Genomic DNA, 17,870 nt, shown 5'->3' on the forward strand with positions numbered 1-17,870 from the left:
TATGACTATGACCTCCGTAATGTACATAAGATAAGATAAGATATTTCTTTATTAGTCCCTCAGTGGGGAAATTTGCAGTGTACAGCAGTTAAGGGGATAGTGCAAAAAACAAGATGCATCAGCTAACACAGTAAAAAAAAAAGCTAAACAAAGTGTAACCAAATATGAACCATTTAAATAGAAGGAAGTATAAAAATAGGAGCAATATATACAATATTGACAATAAACAGACTTAACAAATTTGCACAAGTTGAAAATGATATTGCACAGTGAGAATGAAATGAAATTCCACCTGAAAATATCAGGTTATTGTCAGTCTTTGGTGTGTAAGTGTAAGTGGTCTACTGGGAGCAGTGCTGGTTGTGGAGTGTACTGGGAGCAGTGCTGGTTGTGAATTTATACTTTGATTGAATTTACACATTTACAACAACGTCAACAAAAACTGATTATAAACTTCGTGGAAGTTATGGTAGAACTGTTGTGTTGAATTGCATTAGATTGTACTGGTGTACCTACTAAAGTGGCCACTGTACACAGCTTCAGAGCTAAGAGAGCATCTTTGCGAGCCAACCAATCAGGACACAGCTTCAATCTCTGACATCATCCAATGGTGTCACGGCTTGTTACGGATGCTGCGTCGCCATGACAACGGGCGCTGCGTTTATGTGGTCCTGAAGTGTTTTCAGAGAGCTGCCTCACTAATATCCGCGTTAAAAACAGGTTTATGTTCGGTTTTACCACATATACAGGCGCTGACCTGCTTCAGGTGTTTAGGTATCACTCGGTAGATTTAGTTAAAGATGATATATTTCATCAAAATAGACAGTTTGCGTGTGAATAAATCGTGTTAGCTCGCTAGCTAACGTTAGCACAAGGAGCTAATCTCCTCTCTTTAGATAATCCCTGTCTCTCTCTCCACCATTACTACCGTCTTCAACAAGTTGTGAGTGGCATAAAGTGGACTGCAACTAATGATCCCAGCAGTTTTATGACCGGATAACCTAGCTGGAAGATTTAAGATAGATAGGTAAAACACCCAGTGGAGACAGAAGATGGAGATCCACCTTAATCGAGTTGATTATATTCAGGTAACGTTAAAGTGGTTTGTTTGGTTTGCTGTTTTAGAAGTCTTTTATTTCTATTTATTTTAATATCTTAAACAACTTCTCTTGCTGGAGTACAATACTATACAAATGAGGTATGATCCAGTGTATGAAAGCAGTGCACTTATTTGATATTTGTTATTATTCTTATTTCTTCTATGGTCCTTTTTTATTTCTTGTTTGGAAATTGTATTCTTTTCTTTCTTTTAGATATTTTAAAAATATTCATGTCTGTAAATTAGTGGCATTGTATTTTTTAATATTATCTGTCAATTTAAGGCTAGGTATGTTTATTTATTTAGCACCATTCAGACACAAGGCAATTCAAAGTGCTTTACAGGGGCATAAAAAACGTTATATTGCATTTAAAAGACAATTCAAAATATATATATATATATGGAGCATATTTTCTGCTTCACTTCGCAGTCGATCCTCATTTCTGATTTTTAAAAATATCTTAAACAACTTCTCTTGCTGGAGCACAATACTATGAAAATGAGGTATGATCCAGTATAAGAAAGCAGTGCACTTTCATAGACTAAGCTACTGGAGTTACCCTGCACTATACTAATTTTTTAACAGTCTCTTCTGCACTATATTCACTTTTTAATAGTCCTGTATCACAGCTGTTACCCTGCACTATATTCAGTTTTAACAGTTCTCTTCATCTCCTTGTATTTTTATATCTGGTATATTTTTTTGTACTTTGCAACTACTAACTTTTTAACTGCCTTTTTACTAACATGTTTTTTACTATTGAACTGTGATGCTGGAAACTTGAATTTCCAGCAAATAAATAGTTGCAGATTAAAAATAAGTTATGCATCTAATTTATTGGAAGCCGCAGAAAACAATTTTGTTTAATGCCCTGATTTAAATGAGCTGACAGTTTCTGCAGACCTCAGGTATTCAGGAAGCTTGTTCCACAGGTGGGGAGCAGTGAAACTAAAAGCTGTTTCACCTCGCTTGGTTTTGATCTTGGGAATACTGAGTAAACCTGTCCGAGATGACCTGAGGGTCTGGATGCTTCGTAAAGTACCTAGTAACTCAGAGATGTATTTAGGCCAGAGACCATTTAGTGCTTTATAGATGAGTAATATGATTTTAGAATCTATCTATTGACACACAGCTGTCTGATTTATTTTTTTAAGACACCATTACAGTAGTCTAACCTGGTGAAAATAAACACATCAACAAGTTTTTCTGTATCTTGTTTAGACAGAAATCCTTAAATGCTTGCTATGTTTTTCAGGGTGTTTCCCTCAAGCAAAAGTGTTTAGCTCTGTCAATTTTTTCTCACACAATCTGCCTCTGCTTTGTCATCACAGGTCGGTGTGACATCCCAGAAAACTATGAGGCTGCTTCCAGCATTGGGGAAAAAGGCAACCCAAAAGGTATTAATCTGTCAGAACAATGCCTGAGCCTCACTACGAACCTATTCGATTTTGTAGCTGTGTATTAAACTGTACAATGAATTGTACAATAATTCAACTGTGCAATACTATGTCATTTATACAGAATTTATTATGTACATTTCAAGTATTCTTATTTAATTCTTATTTATACTATTCTTGCATTTATATTGAACACACTAATAGATCCCACTTCTCCCACTTACTTATTTACAATGTGGTTATATATTGAATGTGTTTGATGCACATATTTGTACACATTTCTTATATTTCCCATTTCTTATTTTTAATAATTATTTATATTTATGTACATATATTGTGTTATATATATTGTAGCATTATGTACATAATTTGAATGTTACATACATCTTTATTTCTATTTTTCTTATATTTCTTGGTTGCTGTCTCTTACTTTCAGGTCGCTGTTGCAGATCATGATGGTATACTAACGTGTTTTGGGATGAAGAAGGGAGAAGCAGTGGTGAGTGCCCTGGTTAAGATTTTTCTTTTCTTATCATACAGCCAGTTGGATCTTAATGTGTTGAATTTCAGTTTCTAATGGAAAGAAATCTGACTCTTCTGTTTCAGCCGGTGTTTAAAACACTTCCAGGGCAGAAAATAGCCAGAATGGGCCTTGGAGGAGCTGCAGGAACTCCACAGGAGAAGATCTTTGTTTGTTCTGGATCTCAGGTTCGCGGATTCACCAAGAAAGGCAAACAGTTCCTCACCTTTGAAGCCAACCTCACTGAGAGCATCAACGCCATGTATGAACCACTTCTCCCCTTTTCAATTGACTAGCACTGATTGGTTGCCTCATGCAGAACTGTGATTTACTCTGTACTGAGCGGTGTTGGTTATCTCTTTTCCAGGCATGTCTCAGGCGCTGATCTTTTTGTGTGTGCGAGTTACATCTACAACCACTACTGTGACTGCAAGGACCAAAACTACTACCTCTCTGGAGACAAAATCAATGATATCACATGTTTGACCTCAGAAAACCTGACTCGCCTCGTCCCGGTCCTGGCCTGCCAAGATCGGGTTCTCAGAGTCTTGCAGGTAGACCAGATTAGATTTACTGTTCTGATTTTGAGTTGTTCCTTAAACCATTAGATATTATTATTCTTTGTGTTTCGTTTTTCTATAGGGATCCGAGCTTGCCTATGACATTGAGGTCCCTGGCCCTCCGTCTGTCTTGGAACTGTACAACAAAGATGGAGGCAAGTTGACCTCTCTGTGTGCTGTGTACTAGAACAATAATGGCAGCTTTATACAGAACAGATCTAACACAACCTCAATGACTTCTCTACAGGAGAGGAAATCCTCTATGGAACTACAGATGGCAAAATAGGATTGATCCAGATCGGTGAGAGCTCAGCTGCGACCAAATGGGAGATCGACAACGACAAAAAGAAAGGAGGTAAATTATTTACATGACCAAAGCAGGGTGCCACATGTTTTAGCCCATTAAATACCAATCATGCTAGATTGCTCCAACGTTCACTTTCCTGTCTCCCATCAGGAATTCTTTGCATCGACACTTATGACATTATGGGAGACGGAGTGAGTGACATCCTGGTGGGCCGGGATGACGGGACGGTTGAGGTCTATGGTTTCGACAGCGCCAGTGAGCCCACATTACGCTTTGAGCATGTGAGTTTCTGCCTAGTTCAACTCATCTTTTATCAATTTACTCATTCCAATATCCATCCCAATTCACTCCAATTTGTAGTTTTTAAATAACAGTTTAATATATTGTAATTTTTAGCCACAGATTACGATTTTTGTTTTTCATCCTAATTTTAGAAAGTTTCCTATCTTTCCTAACTTCAGGTGTTGTCAGAGAGCGTAACTTCCATCCAGGGTGGCTGCGTGGGGAAGGAGTCATATGATGAGGTCTTGACTGCCACTTACACAGGTTTGATAAAAAAAAAGAAGAAAAACAGTGCACCTAGTGTTCCTGAATGTTCTCTCAGAGAAGAAAATGTGGCTGTTGTTCTGCCTATGAAGCTATCCGTCTGTCAGAAGTACTTCATTCTTCATTCTTATTTCTTGAACTGTCTGACATGTGCAGTTAATGCAAAGTAGTTGAAGGAGATCTGACGTGTACAGCATATTGCGCTTTACTGTCATCCCTTCTTTCAGGGTGGGTGACTGGTTTGACCACTGAGCCCCAGAAGGCTGAGGCCGGCCCCGGAGACGAGGTCAGAATGAGTAAGGAGATCCAGTCCAAAGTAGAAGCACTCAGGTACCAGCAAAACAAGTTCTTCATTTTCTCATTATACAGTATGTTCTTGTGCTTTTAATGTGTTTGTTTAACTAAATGATTGTTTAAGTACAAAGTTCAAGACAAATCATATTGTTTCCTTCCAGGGCAGAGCTGGAGCAACTGCAGGTCAAAGTCCTGCAGGGCCGTGAGCAGTACCAACAGACCTCTCAGTCGAGCACAGCCGTCTCTGCTGTGCCCGTCTTCAGCATCAACGACAAGTTCACCCTCTGCCAGGACGACGCCAGCTACAGCCTCACTCTCGAGGTGCAGACAGCCATCGACAACCTGCTGCTCCAGGTCTGCTCATTAATAAACCCCAGGGGTTACAGCCTCTGGTGCCTCTCCTGATAATAAACAATGCTCTTGATCCCATGTTGGAGACATAAACATGTAACTTAAAGATGAATATCCTCTGCAGAGTGACGTCCCCATAGACCTGCTGGATGTGGATAAGAACTCAGCTGTTGTCAGTTTCAGTGAATGTGATTCAGAGGTGAGTTGTGTGGAAACTCTTTCTACACATGACAAACATACTTTATATAAAAACGGTCATGACCCTGCTGCTGACACTCTGACACTCTTATTCTGTCTACAGCAGCCTAATGGGAACTTCCTGCTGGCCACGTACAGATGTCAAGCTAACACTACCAGACTCGAGCTCAAGGTAACACACATGCATCAGAACTCTGCATATTGTGGCATTTTGTAACTCCTACTTATTTCATGAAAAGCTACAATACCAGAGTGGGCCTTCCTTTGTGTAATTATGAGTCACAGACAGTACTCAGCTGTGTCTTGTGCTCAGTCACTTTACCAGAAGTAGAAACATTTCTGTAACCACCTATTCCATTTGCTCAAACTATTTGATGATTAACTGCATGTGTTTCATCCCTACTAATTGTTGTAGGTGAGGTCCATCGAGGGACAGTATGGGACCCTGCAGGCTTACATTACCCCCAGACTGCAACCAAAGACGTGCCAGGTCCGCCAGTACCAGATCAAACCTCTGTCCCTCCACCAGCGGACACACAGTATAGACCAAGAAAGGTAAAGGAAAAATCTGAACTGGATTAAACAAAAAAATTTGATTTTGTTTGTAAGACATTAGGAAGATTTTGAATAAATAGATTGGGATTGCAAATCAGTAATGAAATTATATCTTGAATCTTTCTTAAGTCTTTATTCCTGTTTCTGTACAAAGGTGTGGTTAGTGTTGATGCCCAAAACCAGGTTAATGTCAATCCAACTGTAGTGGTCGTCTGGTTTCAGACCTCTGAATGGCTATGAACTATAGTATCATGATTATGTTATCACTTTAAAAACCTCTGCTTTAGACCGTACAACATATTTCTCACTTTGTCCCTGTGTCTGTCATACAGGCCCATGAACAGGCTCAGTCTGGTGGGGCAGTTCAGTTTTGCTGAGATCCACTCCTGGGTGGTCTTCTGTTTGCCAGAGGTGCCTGAGAAAACACCAGCAGGAGAGAGCATCACTTTCTATTTCCACAACACCTTTCTTGGGACACAGCTTGAAGCCACCTACTGGTAAACACCAGCACACAGTAGAGAGGCTCTTCTAGGATCACATTTAGATTTGCAGAGATTATGAGATAACTAACAAGGAATGTTATATCCTGTTTGATGCCCCTAGAAATGTTTTATTCATATTTTAGATATTATTTCCACTGATTCGGCAGGGATTTGTGTTATAATCTACTTGGAATCAAACATGTTTTTATTTGATTTGTAAATTTAGCAAAGGGGAAGGTCACTTCAAGTCAGACAACATCTCTACCATCTCCATACTGAGTGATGTTCTCTCTAAAGAAGCCACCAAGAAGAAAATCAATCTGAACGTTTCATATGGTATGTGTATGTCTATGTGTATTTTTATTCATCTTCAGTGTCTGCTGACGACCTGTTAAACTAACTGCTTTGTTTGTTTGTTAATCTTGCAGATATAAATGATGACTCTGTGAGCCACACCCTGAAAATGATACATCCAAAGCTGGAGTACCAGCTGTTGTTGGCTAGAAAAGTTCAGCTTATCGATGCACTTAAAGTACGTATCAGTTAAGTGTGTCGTCTTACAGGAAAAATCCACTCTGTTGCAATACGTTCATTCTGTAGGCCGTTGACGAGCTTCTTGGGAAATGCTTATGTTCATCACTTACTTGCCTCCCGTCACTTCCTCTCTGATTTCTCTGATTGGTAGGAGCTTCAGGTTCATGAGGGGAACGCCGACTTCCTCATCCCAGAGTATCGCAACATCTTGGACGAATCTGCTAATCTCCTCGAGGAGTACAAGAAGCAGCCAGCGCACCTCGAGAGGCTTTATGGTGCGGCATTAATAATTTATATGCACATATACACATATATAAAAAGACAGAAAGAAAATAACAAAAAGGTTGAACATTGTGCAGGAGAGGTTAAAAGCCAAAAAATGGCTCATGAAGATACCTTCCCTATTAGACATCAATAATCATATTAAAAAAGAAAAGAAAAACAGTAAAAAGATAAAAACAAAGATAGCATAATTCATCAAAGTTTCAAGAGAAAGCAGTAATACAAAAAATAATAGAAATGTACAATTGACTTAGAAATATAGGGTGCATCTGAAATCTGGTATTTCCATTATCATTGCATTTCATTTACACTGTTATCAATGAACTGATTTTCCTTCCTCTTCTCCTTGTATATTTAATTTTTTTTTTTACATTTGTCAATTCATTGCTAAAACTGTGAGACACGAGTATTGTTACCCAAAAGTAAAGTTCTACTGCGTGAGCCTGACATTATGAAGTAGAGCTTGTTGGCTGGTAGTAACTTATATTTTTTTCTTTCCCGTAGGAATGATCACAGACCTCTTCATCGACAAATTCAAGTTTAAAGGCCAGAATGTGAAATCCAAGGTGTCCTCGTTGCTGGAGATTCTCGATAATTATGACTTAAATTCTCTCTTAGCCTTTTTCAATGAGGCATGATGTCGTGTAGATCAGAGGGTGTTTATTTACTTTGAGCGTCTTTATTTGTGCTATTTTTGTATTGTAAATACAAAAGTTTTGTTTTATAGTAGTTACTACGTAGCTGCGTCAATGTCATGTTGTCATACTGTCATTTAGATACTGTTTGTCCTACTTATGATGTACAATATTTAAATATTTATAATATATTTTGATAGCATATAAAAGCAAGGGTGGTATTAATAAACCACTAAAAGGTTCCTCTTTTTATTAGTGACCAAGCTTTGGTTGAGGTTTGAAATTTCAGTGACCAAATATAGGCCAGTTAAAAGCACACAAAAGTATGTATGTTTTGATATCATAATAATCATAGCACTGTGAGTTCCCCCTCTTGAAATAAAAATTAAAACAAATTTGTCATTCAATGGGCTGATGAGAAGTGAACAAATACGACTTAATATGAAATTCTACACAAAGAAAAAAGCTGGTTTGATACCATGACATAAATGTGACAAATGTAGAGTCATTTTTCCACACAACACGCAATCACAATAATTAATTAATATTTAGGGATATACCCATAGGACATAATACAAATGATTCTGAAATGGGACATTCTGCATAATGATTATTTTCTTTTTATATATATGTACTTTATTTTTTCGAGGTTGTTTTCATGTATGCAATTTACAGTTCGTAATTACAATAGTTTATAAACCAATTTTTAAGTAGTTGAGCTTATAGACAAACTCATTAAGTACACTAGAGAAAACAACTTCAACATTCAAAATTGAAATAAAATTAAGAAAAGAAATAATAATAATGATAAAAAGAAAGAATAAAGTTAAAAAAACTAAATAAATAAATAATAATACCAAAATAAGAAAGTCATAATAAATTAAATGAAAAAATAAGTTAATAGAAAGTAAAAAGGGGGGAGGGGAGACACATGTATCCTCCTTCCTGCATAATGAGTACTTGTACTTCTTTTGATGCTAATAATTTTGAATGTAGGACTTTTACTTGTAACATAGTATTTCTTTTTCCAATATTATAGTTATTGTTTTTTTGTTCATTTTGAAACAACAGAACAAACATTCACAAACGTCCCCAATAATAACATTCTCGGTACAAAGAAACTTAACAAACCTAATATTAATATAAAATAAGCCAGTATAGATACAGGAAAAACATATTATATACCAAAAAAAATAGATAAATAAGTAAAAAGAATATACACAAGTAAAATTTAAAAAAAATTAAAAAATTAAAAACAATAAAATAAAATAAAACCTATTTATATATATACATATATATACTGTATACATATATACATACATACACATACAAACTTAATATTAATATAAAGTAAGCCAGTATAGATGCAGGAAAAACATATTATATACAAAAAAAATAGATAAATAAGTAAAAAGAATATACACAACTAAAATTAAAAAAAAAAAAAATTAAAAACAATAAAATAAAATAAAACCTATTTATATATACATATATATACTGTATGCAGATATACATACATACACATATACAAACACGCAGTATATACACATACCAAAACACATATACATATCAATTAAAACATTTTTACACAGTGGTATTGTTACTTTCATTTCAGTAAAAAGCTCTGAGTACTTACTGATGTAATCATTCAGCTGTTTTTTTACGCGTTGCGACTTTTTCACATTCAAATGTGTTGAACCGGTTTTGAATTTTCAATCAACCGACCTATTTTGCCCTCTTTCGGCTCCCGTACTTTCTCCTACGTCACTGCCTGTTCGTGCTGTGATTGGTCCGTTTCAATCCTCGCGGGCTACTTGAACTGAGAGAAAGCAGCTCCTCTTCTCTGCATGTTTCTGTTGTGTTCATGGACCGAGGAGGTTTAGCTTTGCTGCAAGGTTGGTAGTCAATTCAGGAACTCTAGAGCATGGCGAACACATTGTAGACACTGTACCGCCATCTGTGCACATTTAGTTTGTCGTCTGCTTTGTTTATATTAGCAGTTCAAAGAGTGGTTGCCATCACAACTGCTTAGTTTTGATTGTGCTACCTCCCTCAGCTAATGCTAGCCTCCCTATAACCGTGCTTTTATCATTTATATATATATATATTTTATATCTACAAGAGCTCACACCAGCTGTAGTATCTTCTTCTTTGAGTGTAAACATGTCAGGAGCTAACAGAGGACAGGTTAGTGAGCTCCACAACCAAGAAAACATGCTGTCCAGACTGAGAGGCTCGCTGAAAGCACGAGCTGCTGCTGCTGCTTCTGCAAATGAAAACCAAGAGAACCATCCACCCAAACAACAAGCAGCAGCCGGCAGAACCGTGCTGGGAGCTCTGCAGAACAACCAGAGGAGCAAAACCCAGACCCAGCAGCGCGGCAGCAAACAGGTTAGGTTGGGTAACAATGACTAAGATCAGATGGGGATGGGAGTGCCATTGTAGTTTTTGGAGGCAACTCTTGCCACGTTAACATCACCAGCATGTTTTGCCCCTTATTGCAAAGTTTAACCTGTTTTATTAAGGTCTTAAAACCATGGATGTATTAAGCTTAAAACATGCACATGTATTTAAATGTAGCTTTAAGATTAGCCACCTCTGCTATCCTGTTTGTCCGCCATTTTAATAGCACAATAAGTGATGCACTTTGTGCTTCTACTGCTGTTTTTAACTGCTTTAGTTACACTATACACACACAGGGCTTTAGATTTAATATGTTTTAATATCAGGTTTTGTTTTATGTGAGTTCCTCCCGCCTTCCCTACTGATAATGGGTTTTTTTTGGGTGGTGTTGCATCAAATGCTAATAGAGCTCTCTGACATCCTATTAAGATAATACAGATTGAAGTTTTCAATTAAGCTTTTTAATACAAAAAAAAAACACTACTTGGTTGCCCACCACTTTGTTCAAGCCCCTTACTTATTGTTGCAGCTTTTTGTTTAGAACATGAACATTAATTATATGGCACTTTTAATAAGAGGAAAACATGCACATTCTCAATTGTTTTAATTATCAGTTTTTTTGTGTGTTACATCCACCTTACCTACCTGACACTAACATTTACTTGAGTATTTCTATCTTATGCTACTTTATACTTTTACTCATACTTTATACAAGAGTTCCAACATTAGTGATGAATACATTAATGCATCAATACTTATAATCCAGGGATTTTGTTAATACTTATGTACTTTTACTTAAGTAAGATTTTGAATGCAGACATTTAATCAGTGGTGGAACACCCTTTTACTCAAGTAATGTGCTCAAGTACCATTTTGAGGTACTTTATGCGAGTATTTCTCTTATGCTCGTTTATACTTTTACTCTACTACATTTATTTGACAACATTAGTAACTAGTTACTTTGCGGATTCAGATTAATAATACAAGAGTTGCAGTTTACAGTTTCAAAATTAGAGATGAACATATTAATGCATCATAATCCAGTGATATCATACGTGGTGTTGCATCAAATACTAATATTGCTCTCAGACATCCTATTAAGATCCAAGTTTCTGAAAATAGAGTGCAACATGTTGAAGTTTTCAATGTAACTCTTGTGCAATAATTGCTCATGTCTTTTAATACTAAATAACCCACTTCTTGGTTCACCACTTTGTTCAATCCCCGTACTTATTGTTGCAGCTTTTGTTTTTAGCACATGAACATTAATTGTATGGTTCCAGCACTTTTAATGTCTTTAATTTTGTAGTTTTTATGCTGCCTTGCTGCAAAAAAGCATTTCATCCTGTTGGGGTAAATCTGAACTGACCTTGTTTTTTTCTGCTTCTATAGGAGTCGTCACAGTCCCTGTCCTGCAAAAATGAAGATTTGGGCAAAGGCTGCTCGGAGAAGCCCTCCGCCAAGCTGCCCGCTTTCCAGATCCATATGGACGAGCCTGATGGCGTCTGTACCAAGAAGCCAACTCAGGTGGTCGAAGCTGTTAAAGCCAAGTCCATCCCAGAGAGAATCGATGCTGTGGCACGGCTCCGGCAGCCTCTGGCCCCCCTTGATATGCCAGCAGCAATGGATCTCAGCTTTGGGGGTGGGTTGTCAACTTTTCTGATTGTTCAAATACACCTCTTGGTGACAAATGGCCTTTTTTATTTCTCAAATTTATAGAAACTGTAGTTGAAAACCAGAATTTAGTTTTGTTGTTGTATTGAGATTTTCACTCCACTAATTAAACTTTCCTTTGCTCAGACTCTCCCATGGACATGTCTGTGGTTGAAGGGGAGGAGAAACCAGTCGCTGTAAACGAGGTCCAAGAATATGCTGCTGAAATCCACACGTACCTGAGGGAGATGGAGGTGAGAAATACTATAAAACTAAATCTCTGCCTCACATTCTTTCAGCTGGGTCTTGCAGGTTCTACGAAACATGAGGCCTTTCTAGAAATGCATTTAATTTATCTGAAGTGTATGATCTTTGCCTGCAAGTAGATTTAACACACTGCTGATGCTCCACAGGTAAAAACCAGGCCTAAAGCAGGCTACATGAAGAAGCAGCCCGACATCACCAACAGCATGAGGGCCATCCTGGTGGACTGGCTGGTCGAGGTCGGAGAAGAGTACAAGCTCCAGAATGAGACCCTTTATCTGGCTGTAAACTACATCGATCGCTTCCTCTCCTCCATGTCGGTCCTGAGGGGGAAGCTTCAGCTGGTTGGCACTGCTGCCATGTTGTTGGCTTCGTACGTAGCAATTATATTTTGTTCAGTCTAATCAAATCACAAAGTATGTTATATGTTAAGGACTATTTTTCCTTCTATGTAAAGTGACTATTTAAATGTTCAAATGCAGGAAATTTGAAGAGATCTACCCCCCAGAGGTGGCAGAGTTCGTTTACATCACAGATGACACCTACACCAAGAAGCAAGTGTTAAGAATGGAGCATCTGGTGCTTAAAGTGCTCTCCTTTGATCTGGCATCACCAACAATCAACCAGTTTCTCACCCAGTACTTCCTCAATCACTCGGTTAATAAACAAGTGGAGAGCCTGTCAATGGTGAGCCTGCAGCAAATATTACAAAGGGTTTTTATACATTTGGACACTACTACCAAAGCATTTTCTAACCAACATGGCAAACATCAATCCCTGAACTTGCTTTGTTTTTCAGTACCTTGGGGAGCTCAGTCTGGTTGATTCAGATCCCTTCTTGAAGTACCTTCCATCACAGACGGCTGCTGCAGCCTACACCTTGGCAAACCACACAGTGACCGGTGGCTCATGGGTAAGTTTGAGGTAGAATAGAGTACTACAAGAATGAGTCGTAAAACCCAGAAAAGAGTAAGCATTTCAGCATTGTGTTCCTGAAATAAGGTCTGGTTAACACAAGCTGAAGAGATTATAACAGTTTGTTGTTGAAAAATCAGTGGCTTTTTGTCAATGCAATGCTAGCTTCCTGGTTGGCCTACAAAAATGCATCACCCCTGGAGCACTCTATTGTGGATGTATGTGCATGACTTCCAATTGTCTCCTCCTCAGCCCAAGTCCTTGACAGAGATGACTGGCTACTCGCTGGAAGATCTGATGCCATGTGTTGAAGATCTGCACCAAACGTTCCTCAATGTTGCTCAGCATGCCCAGCAGTCTGTACGGGAGAAGTACAAGGGCCCCAAGTAAGTCTAGTGCTACAGACTTATTTTTGCATTGACTTCATGTAGCATTATTATGCAGTATAAATGATCTAAACGCTTTTTTTCCTTTTCCAGGTACTCGGAAGTTTCCCTCCTCAATGTTCCAGCTAAATTGCTGCTGAACTGAACTAATTTCTCTCCCTCCCCTTATCCATGTAGAGTTTTGTGCCCCCTGTCAGTCTTTACATTTTTTTTAATGACGTGTGCCACAATTTCAAATGACACGGCCTGCTCTTTTTGGAGTAGTGCTAGCTGTTTAAAGGACTTTTTAAAGGTATTTTTATATACTCAATCCTGACATTCATACCAGATGCTACAGTTGTGTTGGTTAATCAAGCAGTTTTAATGTTGACTTTTAATTGCAGACAAAATGTAGAGGTCTTACTAGCAATCTGTAAACACACTACTTCAATCTACAGTGTTAAACTCCAGTAGACCTGTGAAAACCTACCGTTTTTCCACTTTTTTTTTTTCTTTTAAAGGTTGAGTTGATGGCAGTTATTGTTGCTGGTTCATCTTGAGAAATGCAACCTTTACTCTTGACCTCATGAGATACAGATTAAGTACATTTTGTCTAATAGTCACCTGTCTCATTACATTGGTGTATTGGAAGTTAACATCTTTTCATGGCATCATCTGCACTGTAAAATATGGCTCTTGTAAATAAAATTCATTTAAAGTAAGACTTCATGTTTGCTTCTTTATGGTCACATTGGACTCATGGGGGCAGCAGAGGACCAGTTTTGGTCCTTAAAGGTTTCTTCAGAGGAGGACTTGGAAACTTAAAATGGTAATTCTGTTTTGAAAACTAGTACATGTGTACAGACCTCTGGAGAAGGGTCAAATTGGGTCTAAATTATTCAGTTTGGTTCAATTTAGAGCCTGATTTATTGATTAAGGTGCTACCTTATGTGCAGCAAATTACTTGGCATATGAAGGTTTAAATGTAAGCTGTCACTGGACTCTAATATAGAAAGATTTTTTTTATTTAAATTTTGCTCAGCATTTAATACAAAATAAAGGGGAAAGATGGTGCAAGAAAACGGAAGGCCAGAGCATTTAAAACTCAAAGGTTTAAGGGGAGATGAGTAAAATACTGAAGCATGAAAGTTAAAATTTAAGGAATATTTAAAGATTCTTCAATGAAATCTTTGCAGTAATGTTTCCACAATTGCTTAACCCTGAGACCCACAATAGACCTGTTGTCTTTAGGGGGAGGTCAACATAAGTGGTGTACATCATCTGAAAGCTGGGAACTTGAAGATTAAGTTGAGAGCTCAGCACTGTCAATTTGTCTTAAATTAGAAATATTAAATTGCGAAAATGTATAAGGGTTTAAAACATGATGTGAAGTATATGATGGCCGTTACCATGCTCTATTATGTCTCAAAAGTTGTTGCAGCTATTTTAGCGTTGATACCATTTGTTACACAGATTTAGTGCTAAATTTAACCCTTTTTTTTTTTTACCACTCAAGAATTGAGATAAAAATGATAAGTAATCCCTCCAAAATACAAAATTAAGACACAAATAAAGTGGGCATGTCTGTAAAGGGGAGACTCGTGGGTACCAATGGAACCCATTTTCATTCACATATCTTGAGGTCAGAGGTCAAGGGACCCTTAACTTTGGAGTGTTATTTAGCCTCCCTTTCCGAACCTGCTAAAACCTCTGAAAAACAGTAAAGTCAATCAAGATCGCAGGTCTCAGGGGGGCAGTGATATGAATTGCTAAAGCCTCTTGTCCTTAACTGTATACTGAGTATACAGGAAGATGGAAATATAAAGACATGCATGGCAAACAGAGGTTGCCCATTTTTGTCTGCACATAATGATTAATTAGTAAATGACAGAATAGGATTGATGTTTTTTTCCTTCTCATTCGTCAGTGATTTGATTTTCTCTGTGAAAGTGAAGTAAAGGCAGCCAGTGGCGTTGAAGGCATTTCTCGCTCTCTCCCCCTCTCTCTCATGATAAATTGGGAGGCTGGCTTTGTGCGAGGAGCCTGACAGGAGAGGGGAAGCACAGCCCAGCTGCAGAAAGCTTTCCACCATTTCATCTCAGGAGAATGGACCATGCACACACACTCACTCTCAACAGGTTTGCTTTGCCACTGACAGCACAGACTTGTGACTAAACTGGAGGATTAAACCATGGGAACAGATGGGAATTCTATAACATAGCCAAACCAGTTGGATACCTGTTTGAACAATGGATCCTGCAGCTACAGCACAGCATCTGTGTTCCCCCTGAGAAGATCCAAAAAAAGAGAAAAGAGCTTTTTTGTTTTGGAAGAGGTGGGGAGGGCGGGTTGTTGCCTAACCCCATGCCTGCCCCCAGAAAATTTCTGGTGGCGTCCACCTCGCTGCCCCTGGCACTGGGCTGGGGCTGGAACCTAGGTGTGTACGTGGGGATTCTGCTCGGACTCCTGATACTCATGCTGCTTCTCCTCTGGATGCTCCTCAAGCAGCTGAGCAACTCTGTGGCAAAATGTTCGCTGCAGCCTGCCCGCTCTTTCAGGCAGCCCTGCTTTGAACATAGGTTTCAGCATGTGTTGTGAAAAACGAGGACAATTCTGCCAAAACACTGCCAGGACTGAGGCTTGTTGCAGATTCATGTAAGAAAATGACTTTAAAAAATTATTTGTTTTGGACTCAAGTGCTTATATTCACTCTCAAAAATAATAAAACCTGTTCATGTTCTTATTTATAGAAACCACTGTCTGTTCTTTTAACAGCTTAATATGTTTCTGCACTAAATAGGGGAGTCTTATATCTATCCTGAGTAATTAAAAACACAGTTATTCTTATGCAACAGCTCTTTCTTTTTCATCTCTCTGATGAATTCACAAAGCTGAGCTGAAAGCATCTAAATTGCTGAGTAAAAAGCATAAGCCAAGATTAAATCTGCATCTTGATTCATACTGATTAAAGCAATGCATTCAGGAGGGCAATTTGCACTTCTCTCATCTCATTGGTGAATTGGCAGGAGGAATATTGAGGATATGCCACCGATGAGAAATATGAAAGCAGCTGTGTGCCACTTGGTTTCTCAACCCTTGTGTGTCCATGTCAGGCGACAAAATAAATGAGATCCTTGAGGTAAAAGGATAACATCAACTGCAAGAGCCCACAGGCTTAATATACTGTTTCTCAGGTATTTACAAGTGGTTCCTATACACACAGGCAGGGGGCTTTTGATGCGTTTCACTCAGTATGACCTGGTAAGTCTTTTAGTTGCATTTTTCCTTCACTCATTAGTTAGAGGCTGTCTTTGATTGAATAGTCTGAGAGGAATCAATAACCTCATAGCCCTGAGGGGAGCATGTTCATTACACTTCGACAGTTGATTTCCTAAAAGAGCAGCACAATAACACAAACATGGTTCAGACAGATTGCTTCTGGGGTGTGTTGCCTCAGCATAGTTAACATTTCTCAAGGGGTGTAAACAGTTTCTACAGGAGAGAGGAAAATACTAGTTTTAATCAGAACTATTAGATAGATAGATAGATAGATAGATAGATAGATAGTAACTTTATTAATCCCGAGCGAAATTCAAGTTTCCAGCATCACAGTTCCATAGTGCAAAACATGTTAGTAATGAATTAGTTGCACGTGATACTGTTCACTACTTTAATAAATAAATACAACTTTAATCGCTTTATGTAATGTATTGATTCATGTGGAGGCATCTACTTTTTTGGTGTTTTTGTGGCTTCAGTTCAAAGATTAGTTTGACATTTTTGGGATATGCTTCTGTTTTCTTCTCTGGAGAAAACAGCTGGTTAGCTCAGCTTAGCATAAAGACTGGAAACAGGGGGAAACAGATAGCCTGGCTCTGTCCAAAGGGACCAAAAGCCAACTCCCAGCACCTCTAAAGATTCAAGATTCAAGATTCAAGAGTTTTTATTTGCCATTTGCCCACAAGAGGTAGAAAAGGCACAAGGTAATTACAGTACAAAATAAGTACCACATTCAACTCAACACAATAAATAAATAAATTATTGAAATATCAAACACCCTCAGTGTAGTCAATAAATAAACTAAACTACCCTCTGCATAGGAGCAATACTCCCAGAATACTAATATACAGTATATATGCTCCACCATGTTAAAAGAACTTGTAGCTCTCATAAAAATATTTTTAAAAATAAATAATTAATATATTTCTGACATTACACAGTGGAAGGCAGCATATTGCACAGCATTACAGTCCATTCAGTTCAGGTGTACTGTGTGTCAATAATGGTATGGAGGTGAGGTGTGGGGTATTTGTGTCCCTCTTGAATGTCCTTTGCTAAAGCTCAGTTAACACCTCATATCTCTGTTGTTTAATCTGTCTCGTCTTGCCGGAAGTCGGTGGAATAGCAGTATACATCAAAATGGTGGAAAAGTTTGTTGTGATGGACTACAGAAATGGTAGTTTAGTGTTATCTAAAATAATTTTCAGTGTCATGGCTGAATATTTAGAT

The 17,870-nt window shown here is 38.1% G+C and overlaps 3 protein-coding genes across 3 annotated transcripts in view; 2 read left to right on the forward strand and 1 right to left on the reverse strand.

Moving 5' to 3' along the window:
• fgfbp1a (fibroblast growth factor binding protein 1a) overlaps nucleotides 1-17,870 on the reverse strand; it is a 303,976-nt gene that overhangs the window by 248,456 nt on the left and 37,650 nt on the right. The gene's annotated exons all lie outside the window — the stretch shown is intronic.
• bbs7 (Bardet-Biedl syndrome 7) lies at nucleotides 584-8,168 on the forward strand. Its single transcript, XM_074649127.1, has 19 exons — nucleotides 584-1,088; nucleotides 2,432-2,497; nucleotides 2,934-2,996; nucleotides 3,104-3,279; nucleotides 3,385-3,571; nucleotides 3,660-3,732; nucleotides 3,825-3,932; nucleotides 4,035-4,165; nucleotides 4,346-4,430; nucleotides 4,658-4,760; nucleotides 4,886-5,078; nucleotides 5,200-5,274; nucleotides 5,377-5,445; nucleotides 5,689-5,828; nucleotides 6,161-6,325; nucleotides 6,537-6,646; nucleotides 6,739-6,842; nucleotides 6,996-7,119; nucleotides 7,631-8,168. The coding sequence occupies exons 1-19, from the start codon at nucleotides 1,053-1,055 to the stop codon at nucleotides 7,762-7,764; spliced, it is 2,142 nt and encodes a 713-aa protein (XP_074505228.1). The 5' UTR covers nucleotides 584-1,052; the 3' UTR covers nucleotides 7,765-8,168.
• ccna2 (cyclin A2) lies at nucleotides 9,573-14,083 on the forward strand. Its single transcript, XM_074649112.1, has 8 exons — nucleotides 9,573-10,152; nucleotides 11,557-11,806; nucleotides 11,965-12,071; nucleotides 12,231-12,454; nucleotides 12,564-12,768; nucleotides 12,881-12,994; nucleotides 13,249-13,382; nucleotides 13,476-14,083. Exons 1-8 carry the CDS (start codon nucleotides 9,925-9,927, stop codon nucleotides 13,525-13,527), a joined length of 1,314 nt encoding a protein of 437 aa, XP_074505213.1. The 5' UTR covers nucleotides 9,573-9,924; the 3' UTR covers nucleotides 13,528-14,083.

This window comes from Sebastes fasciatus, chromosome 10 (assembly GCF_043250625.1).
Source record: "Sebastes fasciatus isolate fSebFas1 chromosome 10, fSebFas1.pri, whole genome shotgun sequence".
NCBI lineage: Eukaryota > Metazoa > Chordata > Actinopteri > Perciformes > Sebastidae > Sebastes > Sebastes fasciatus.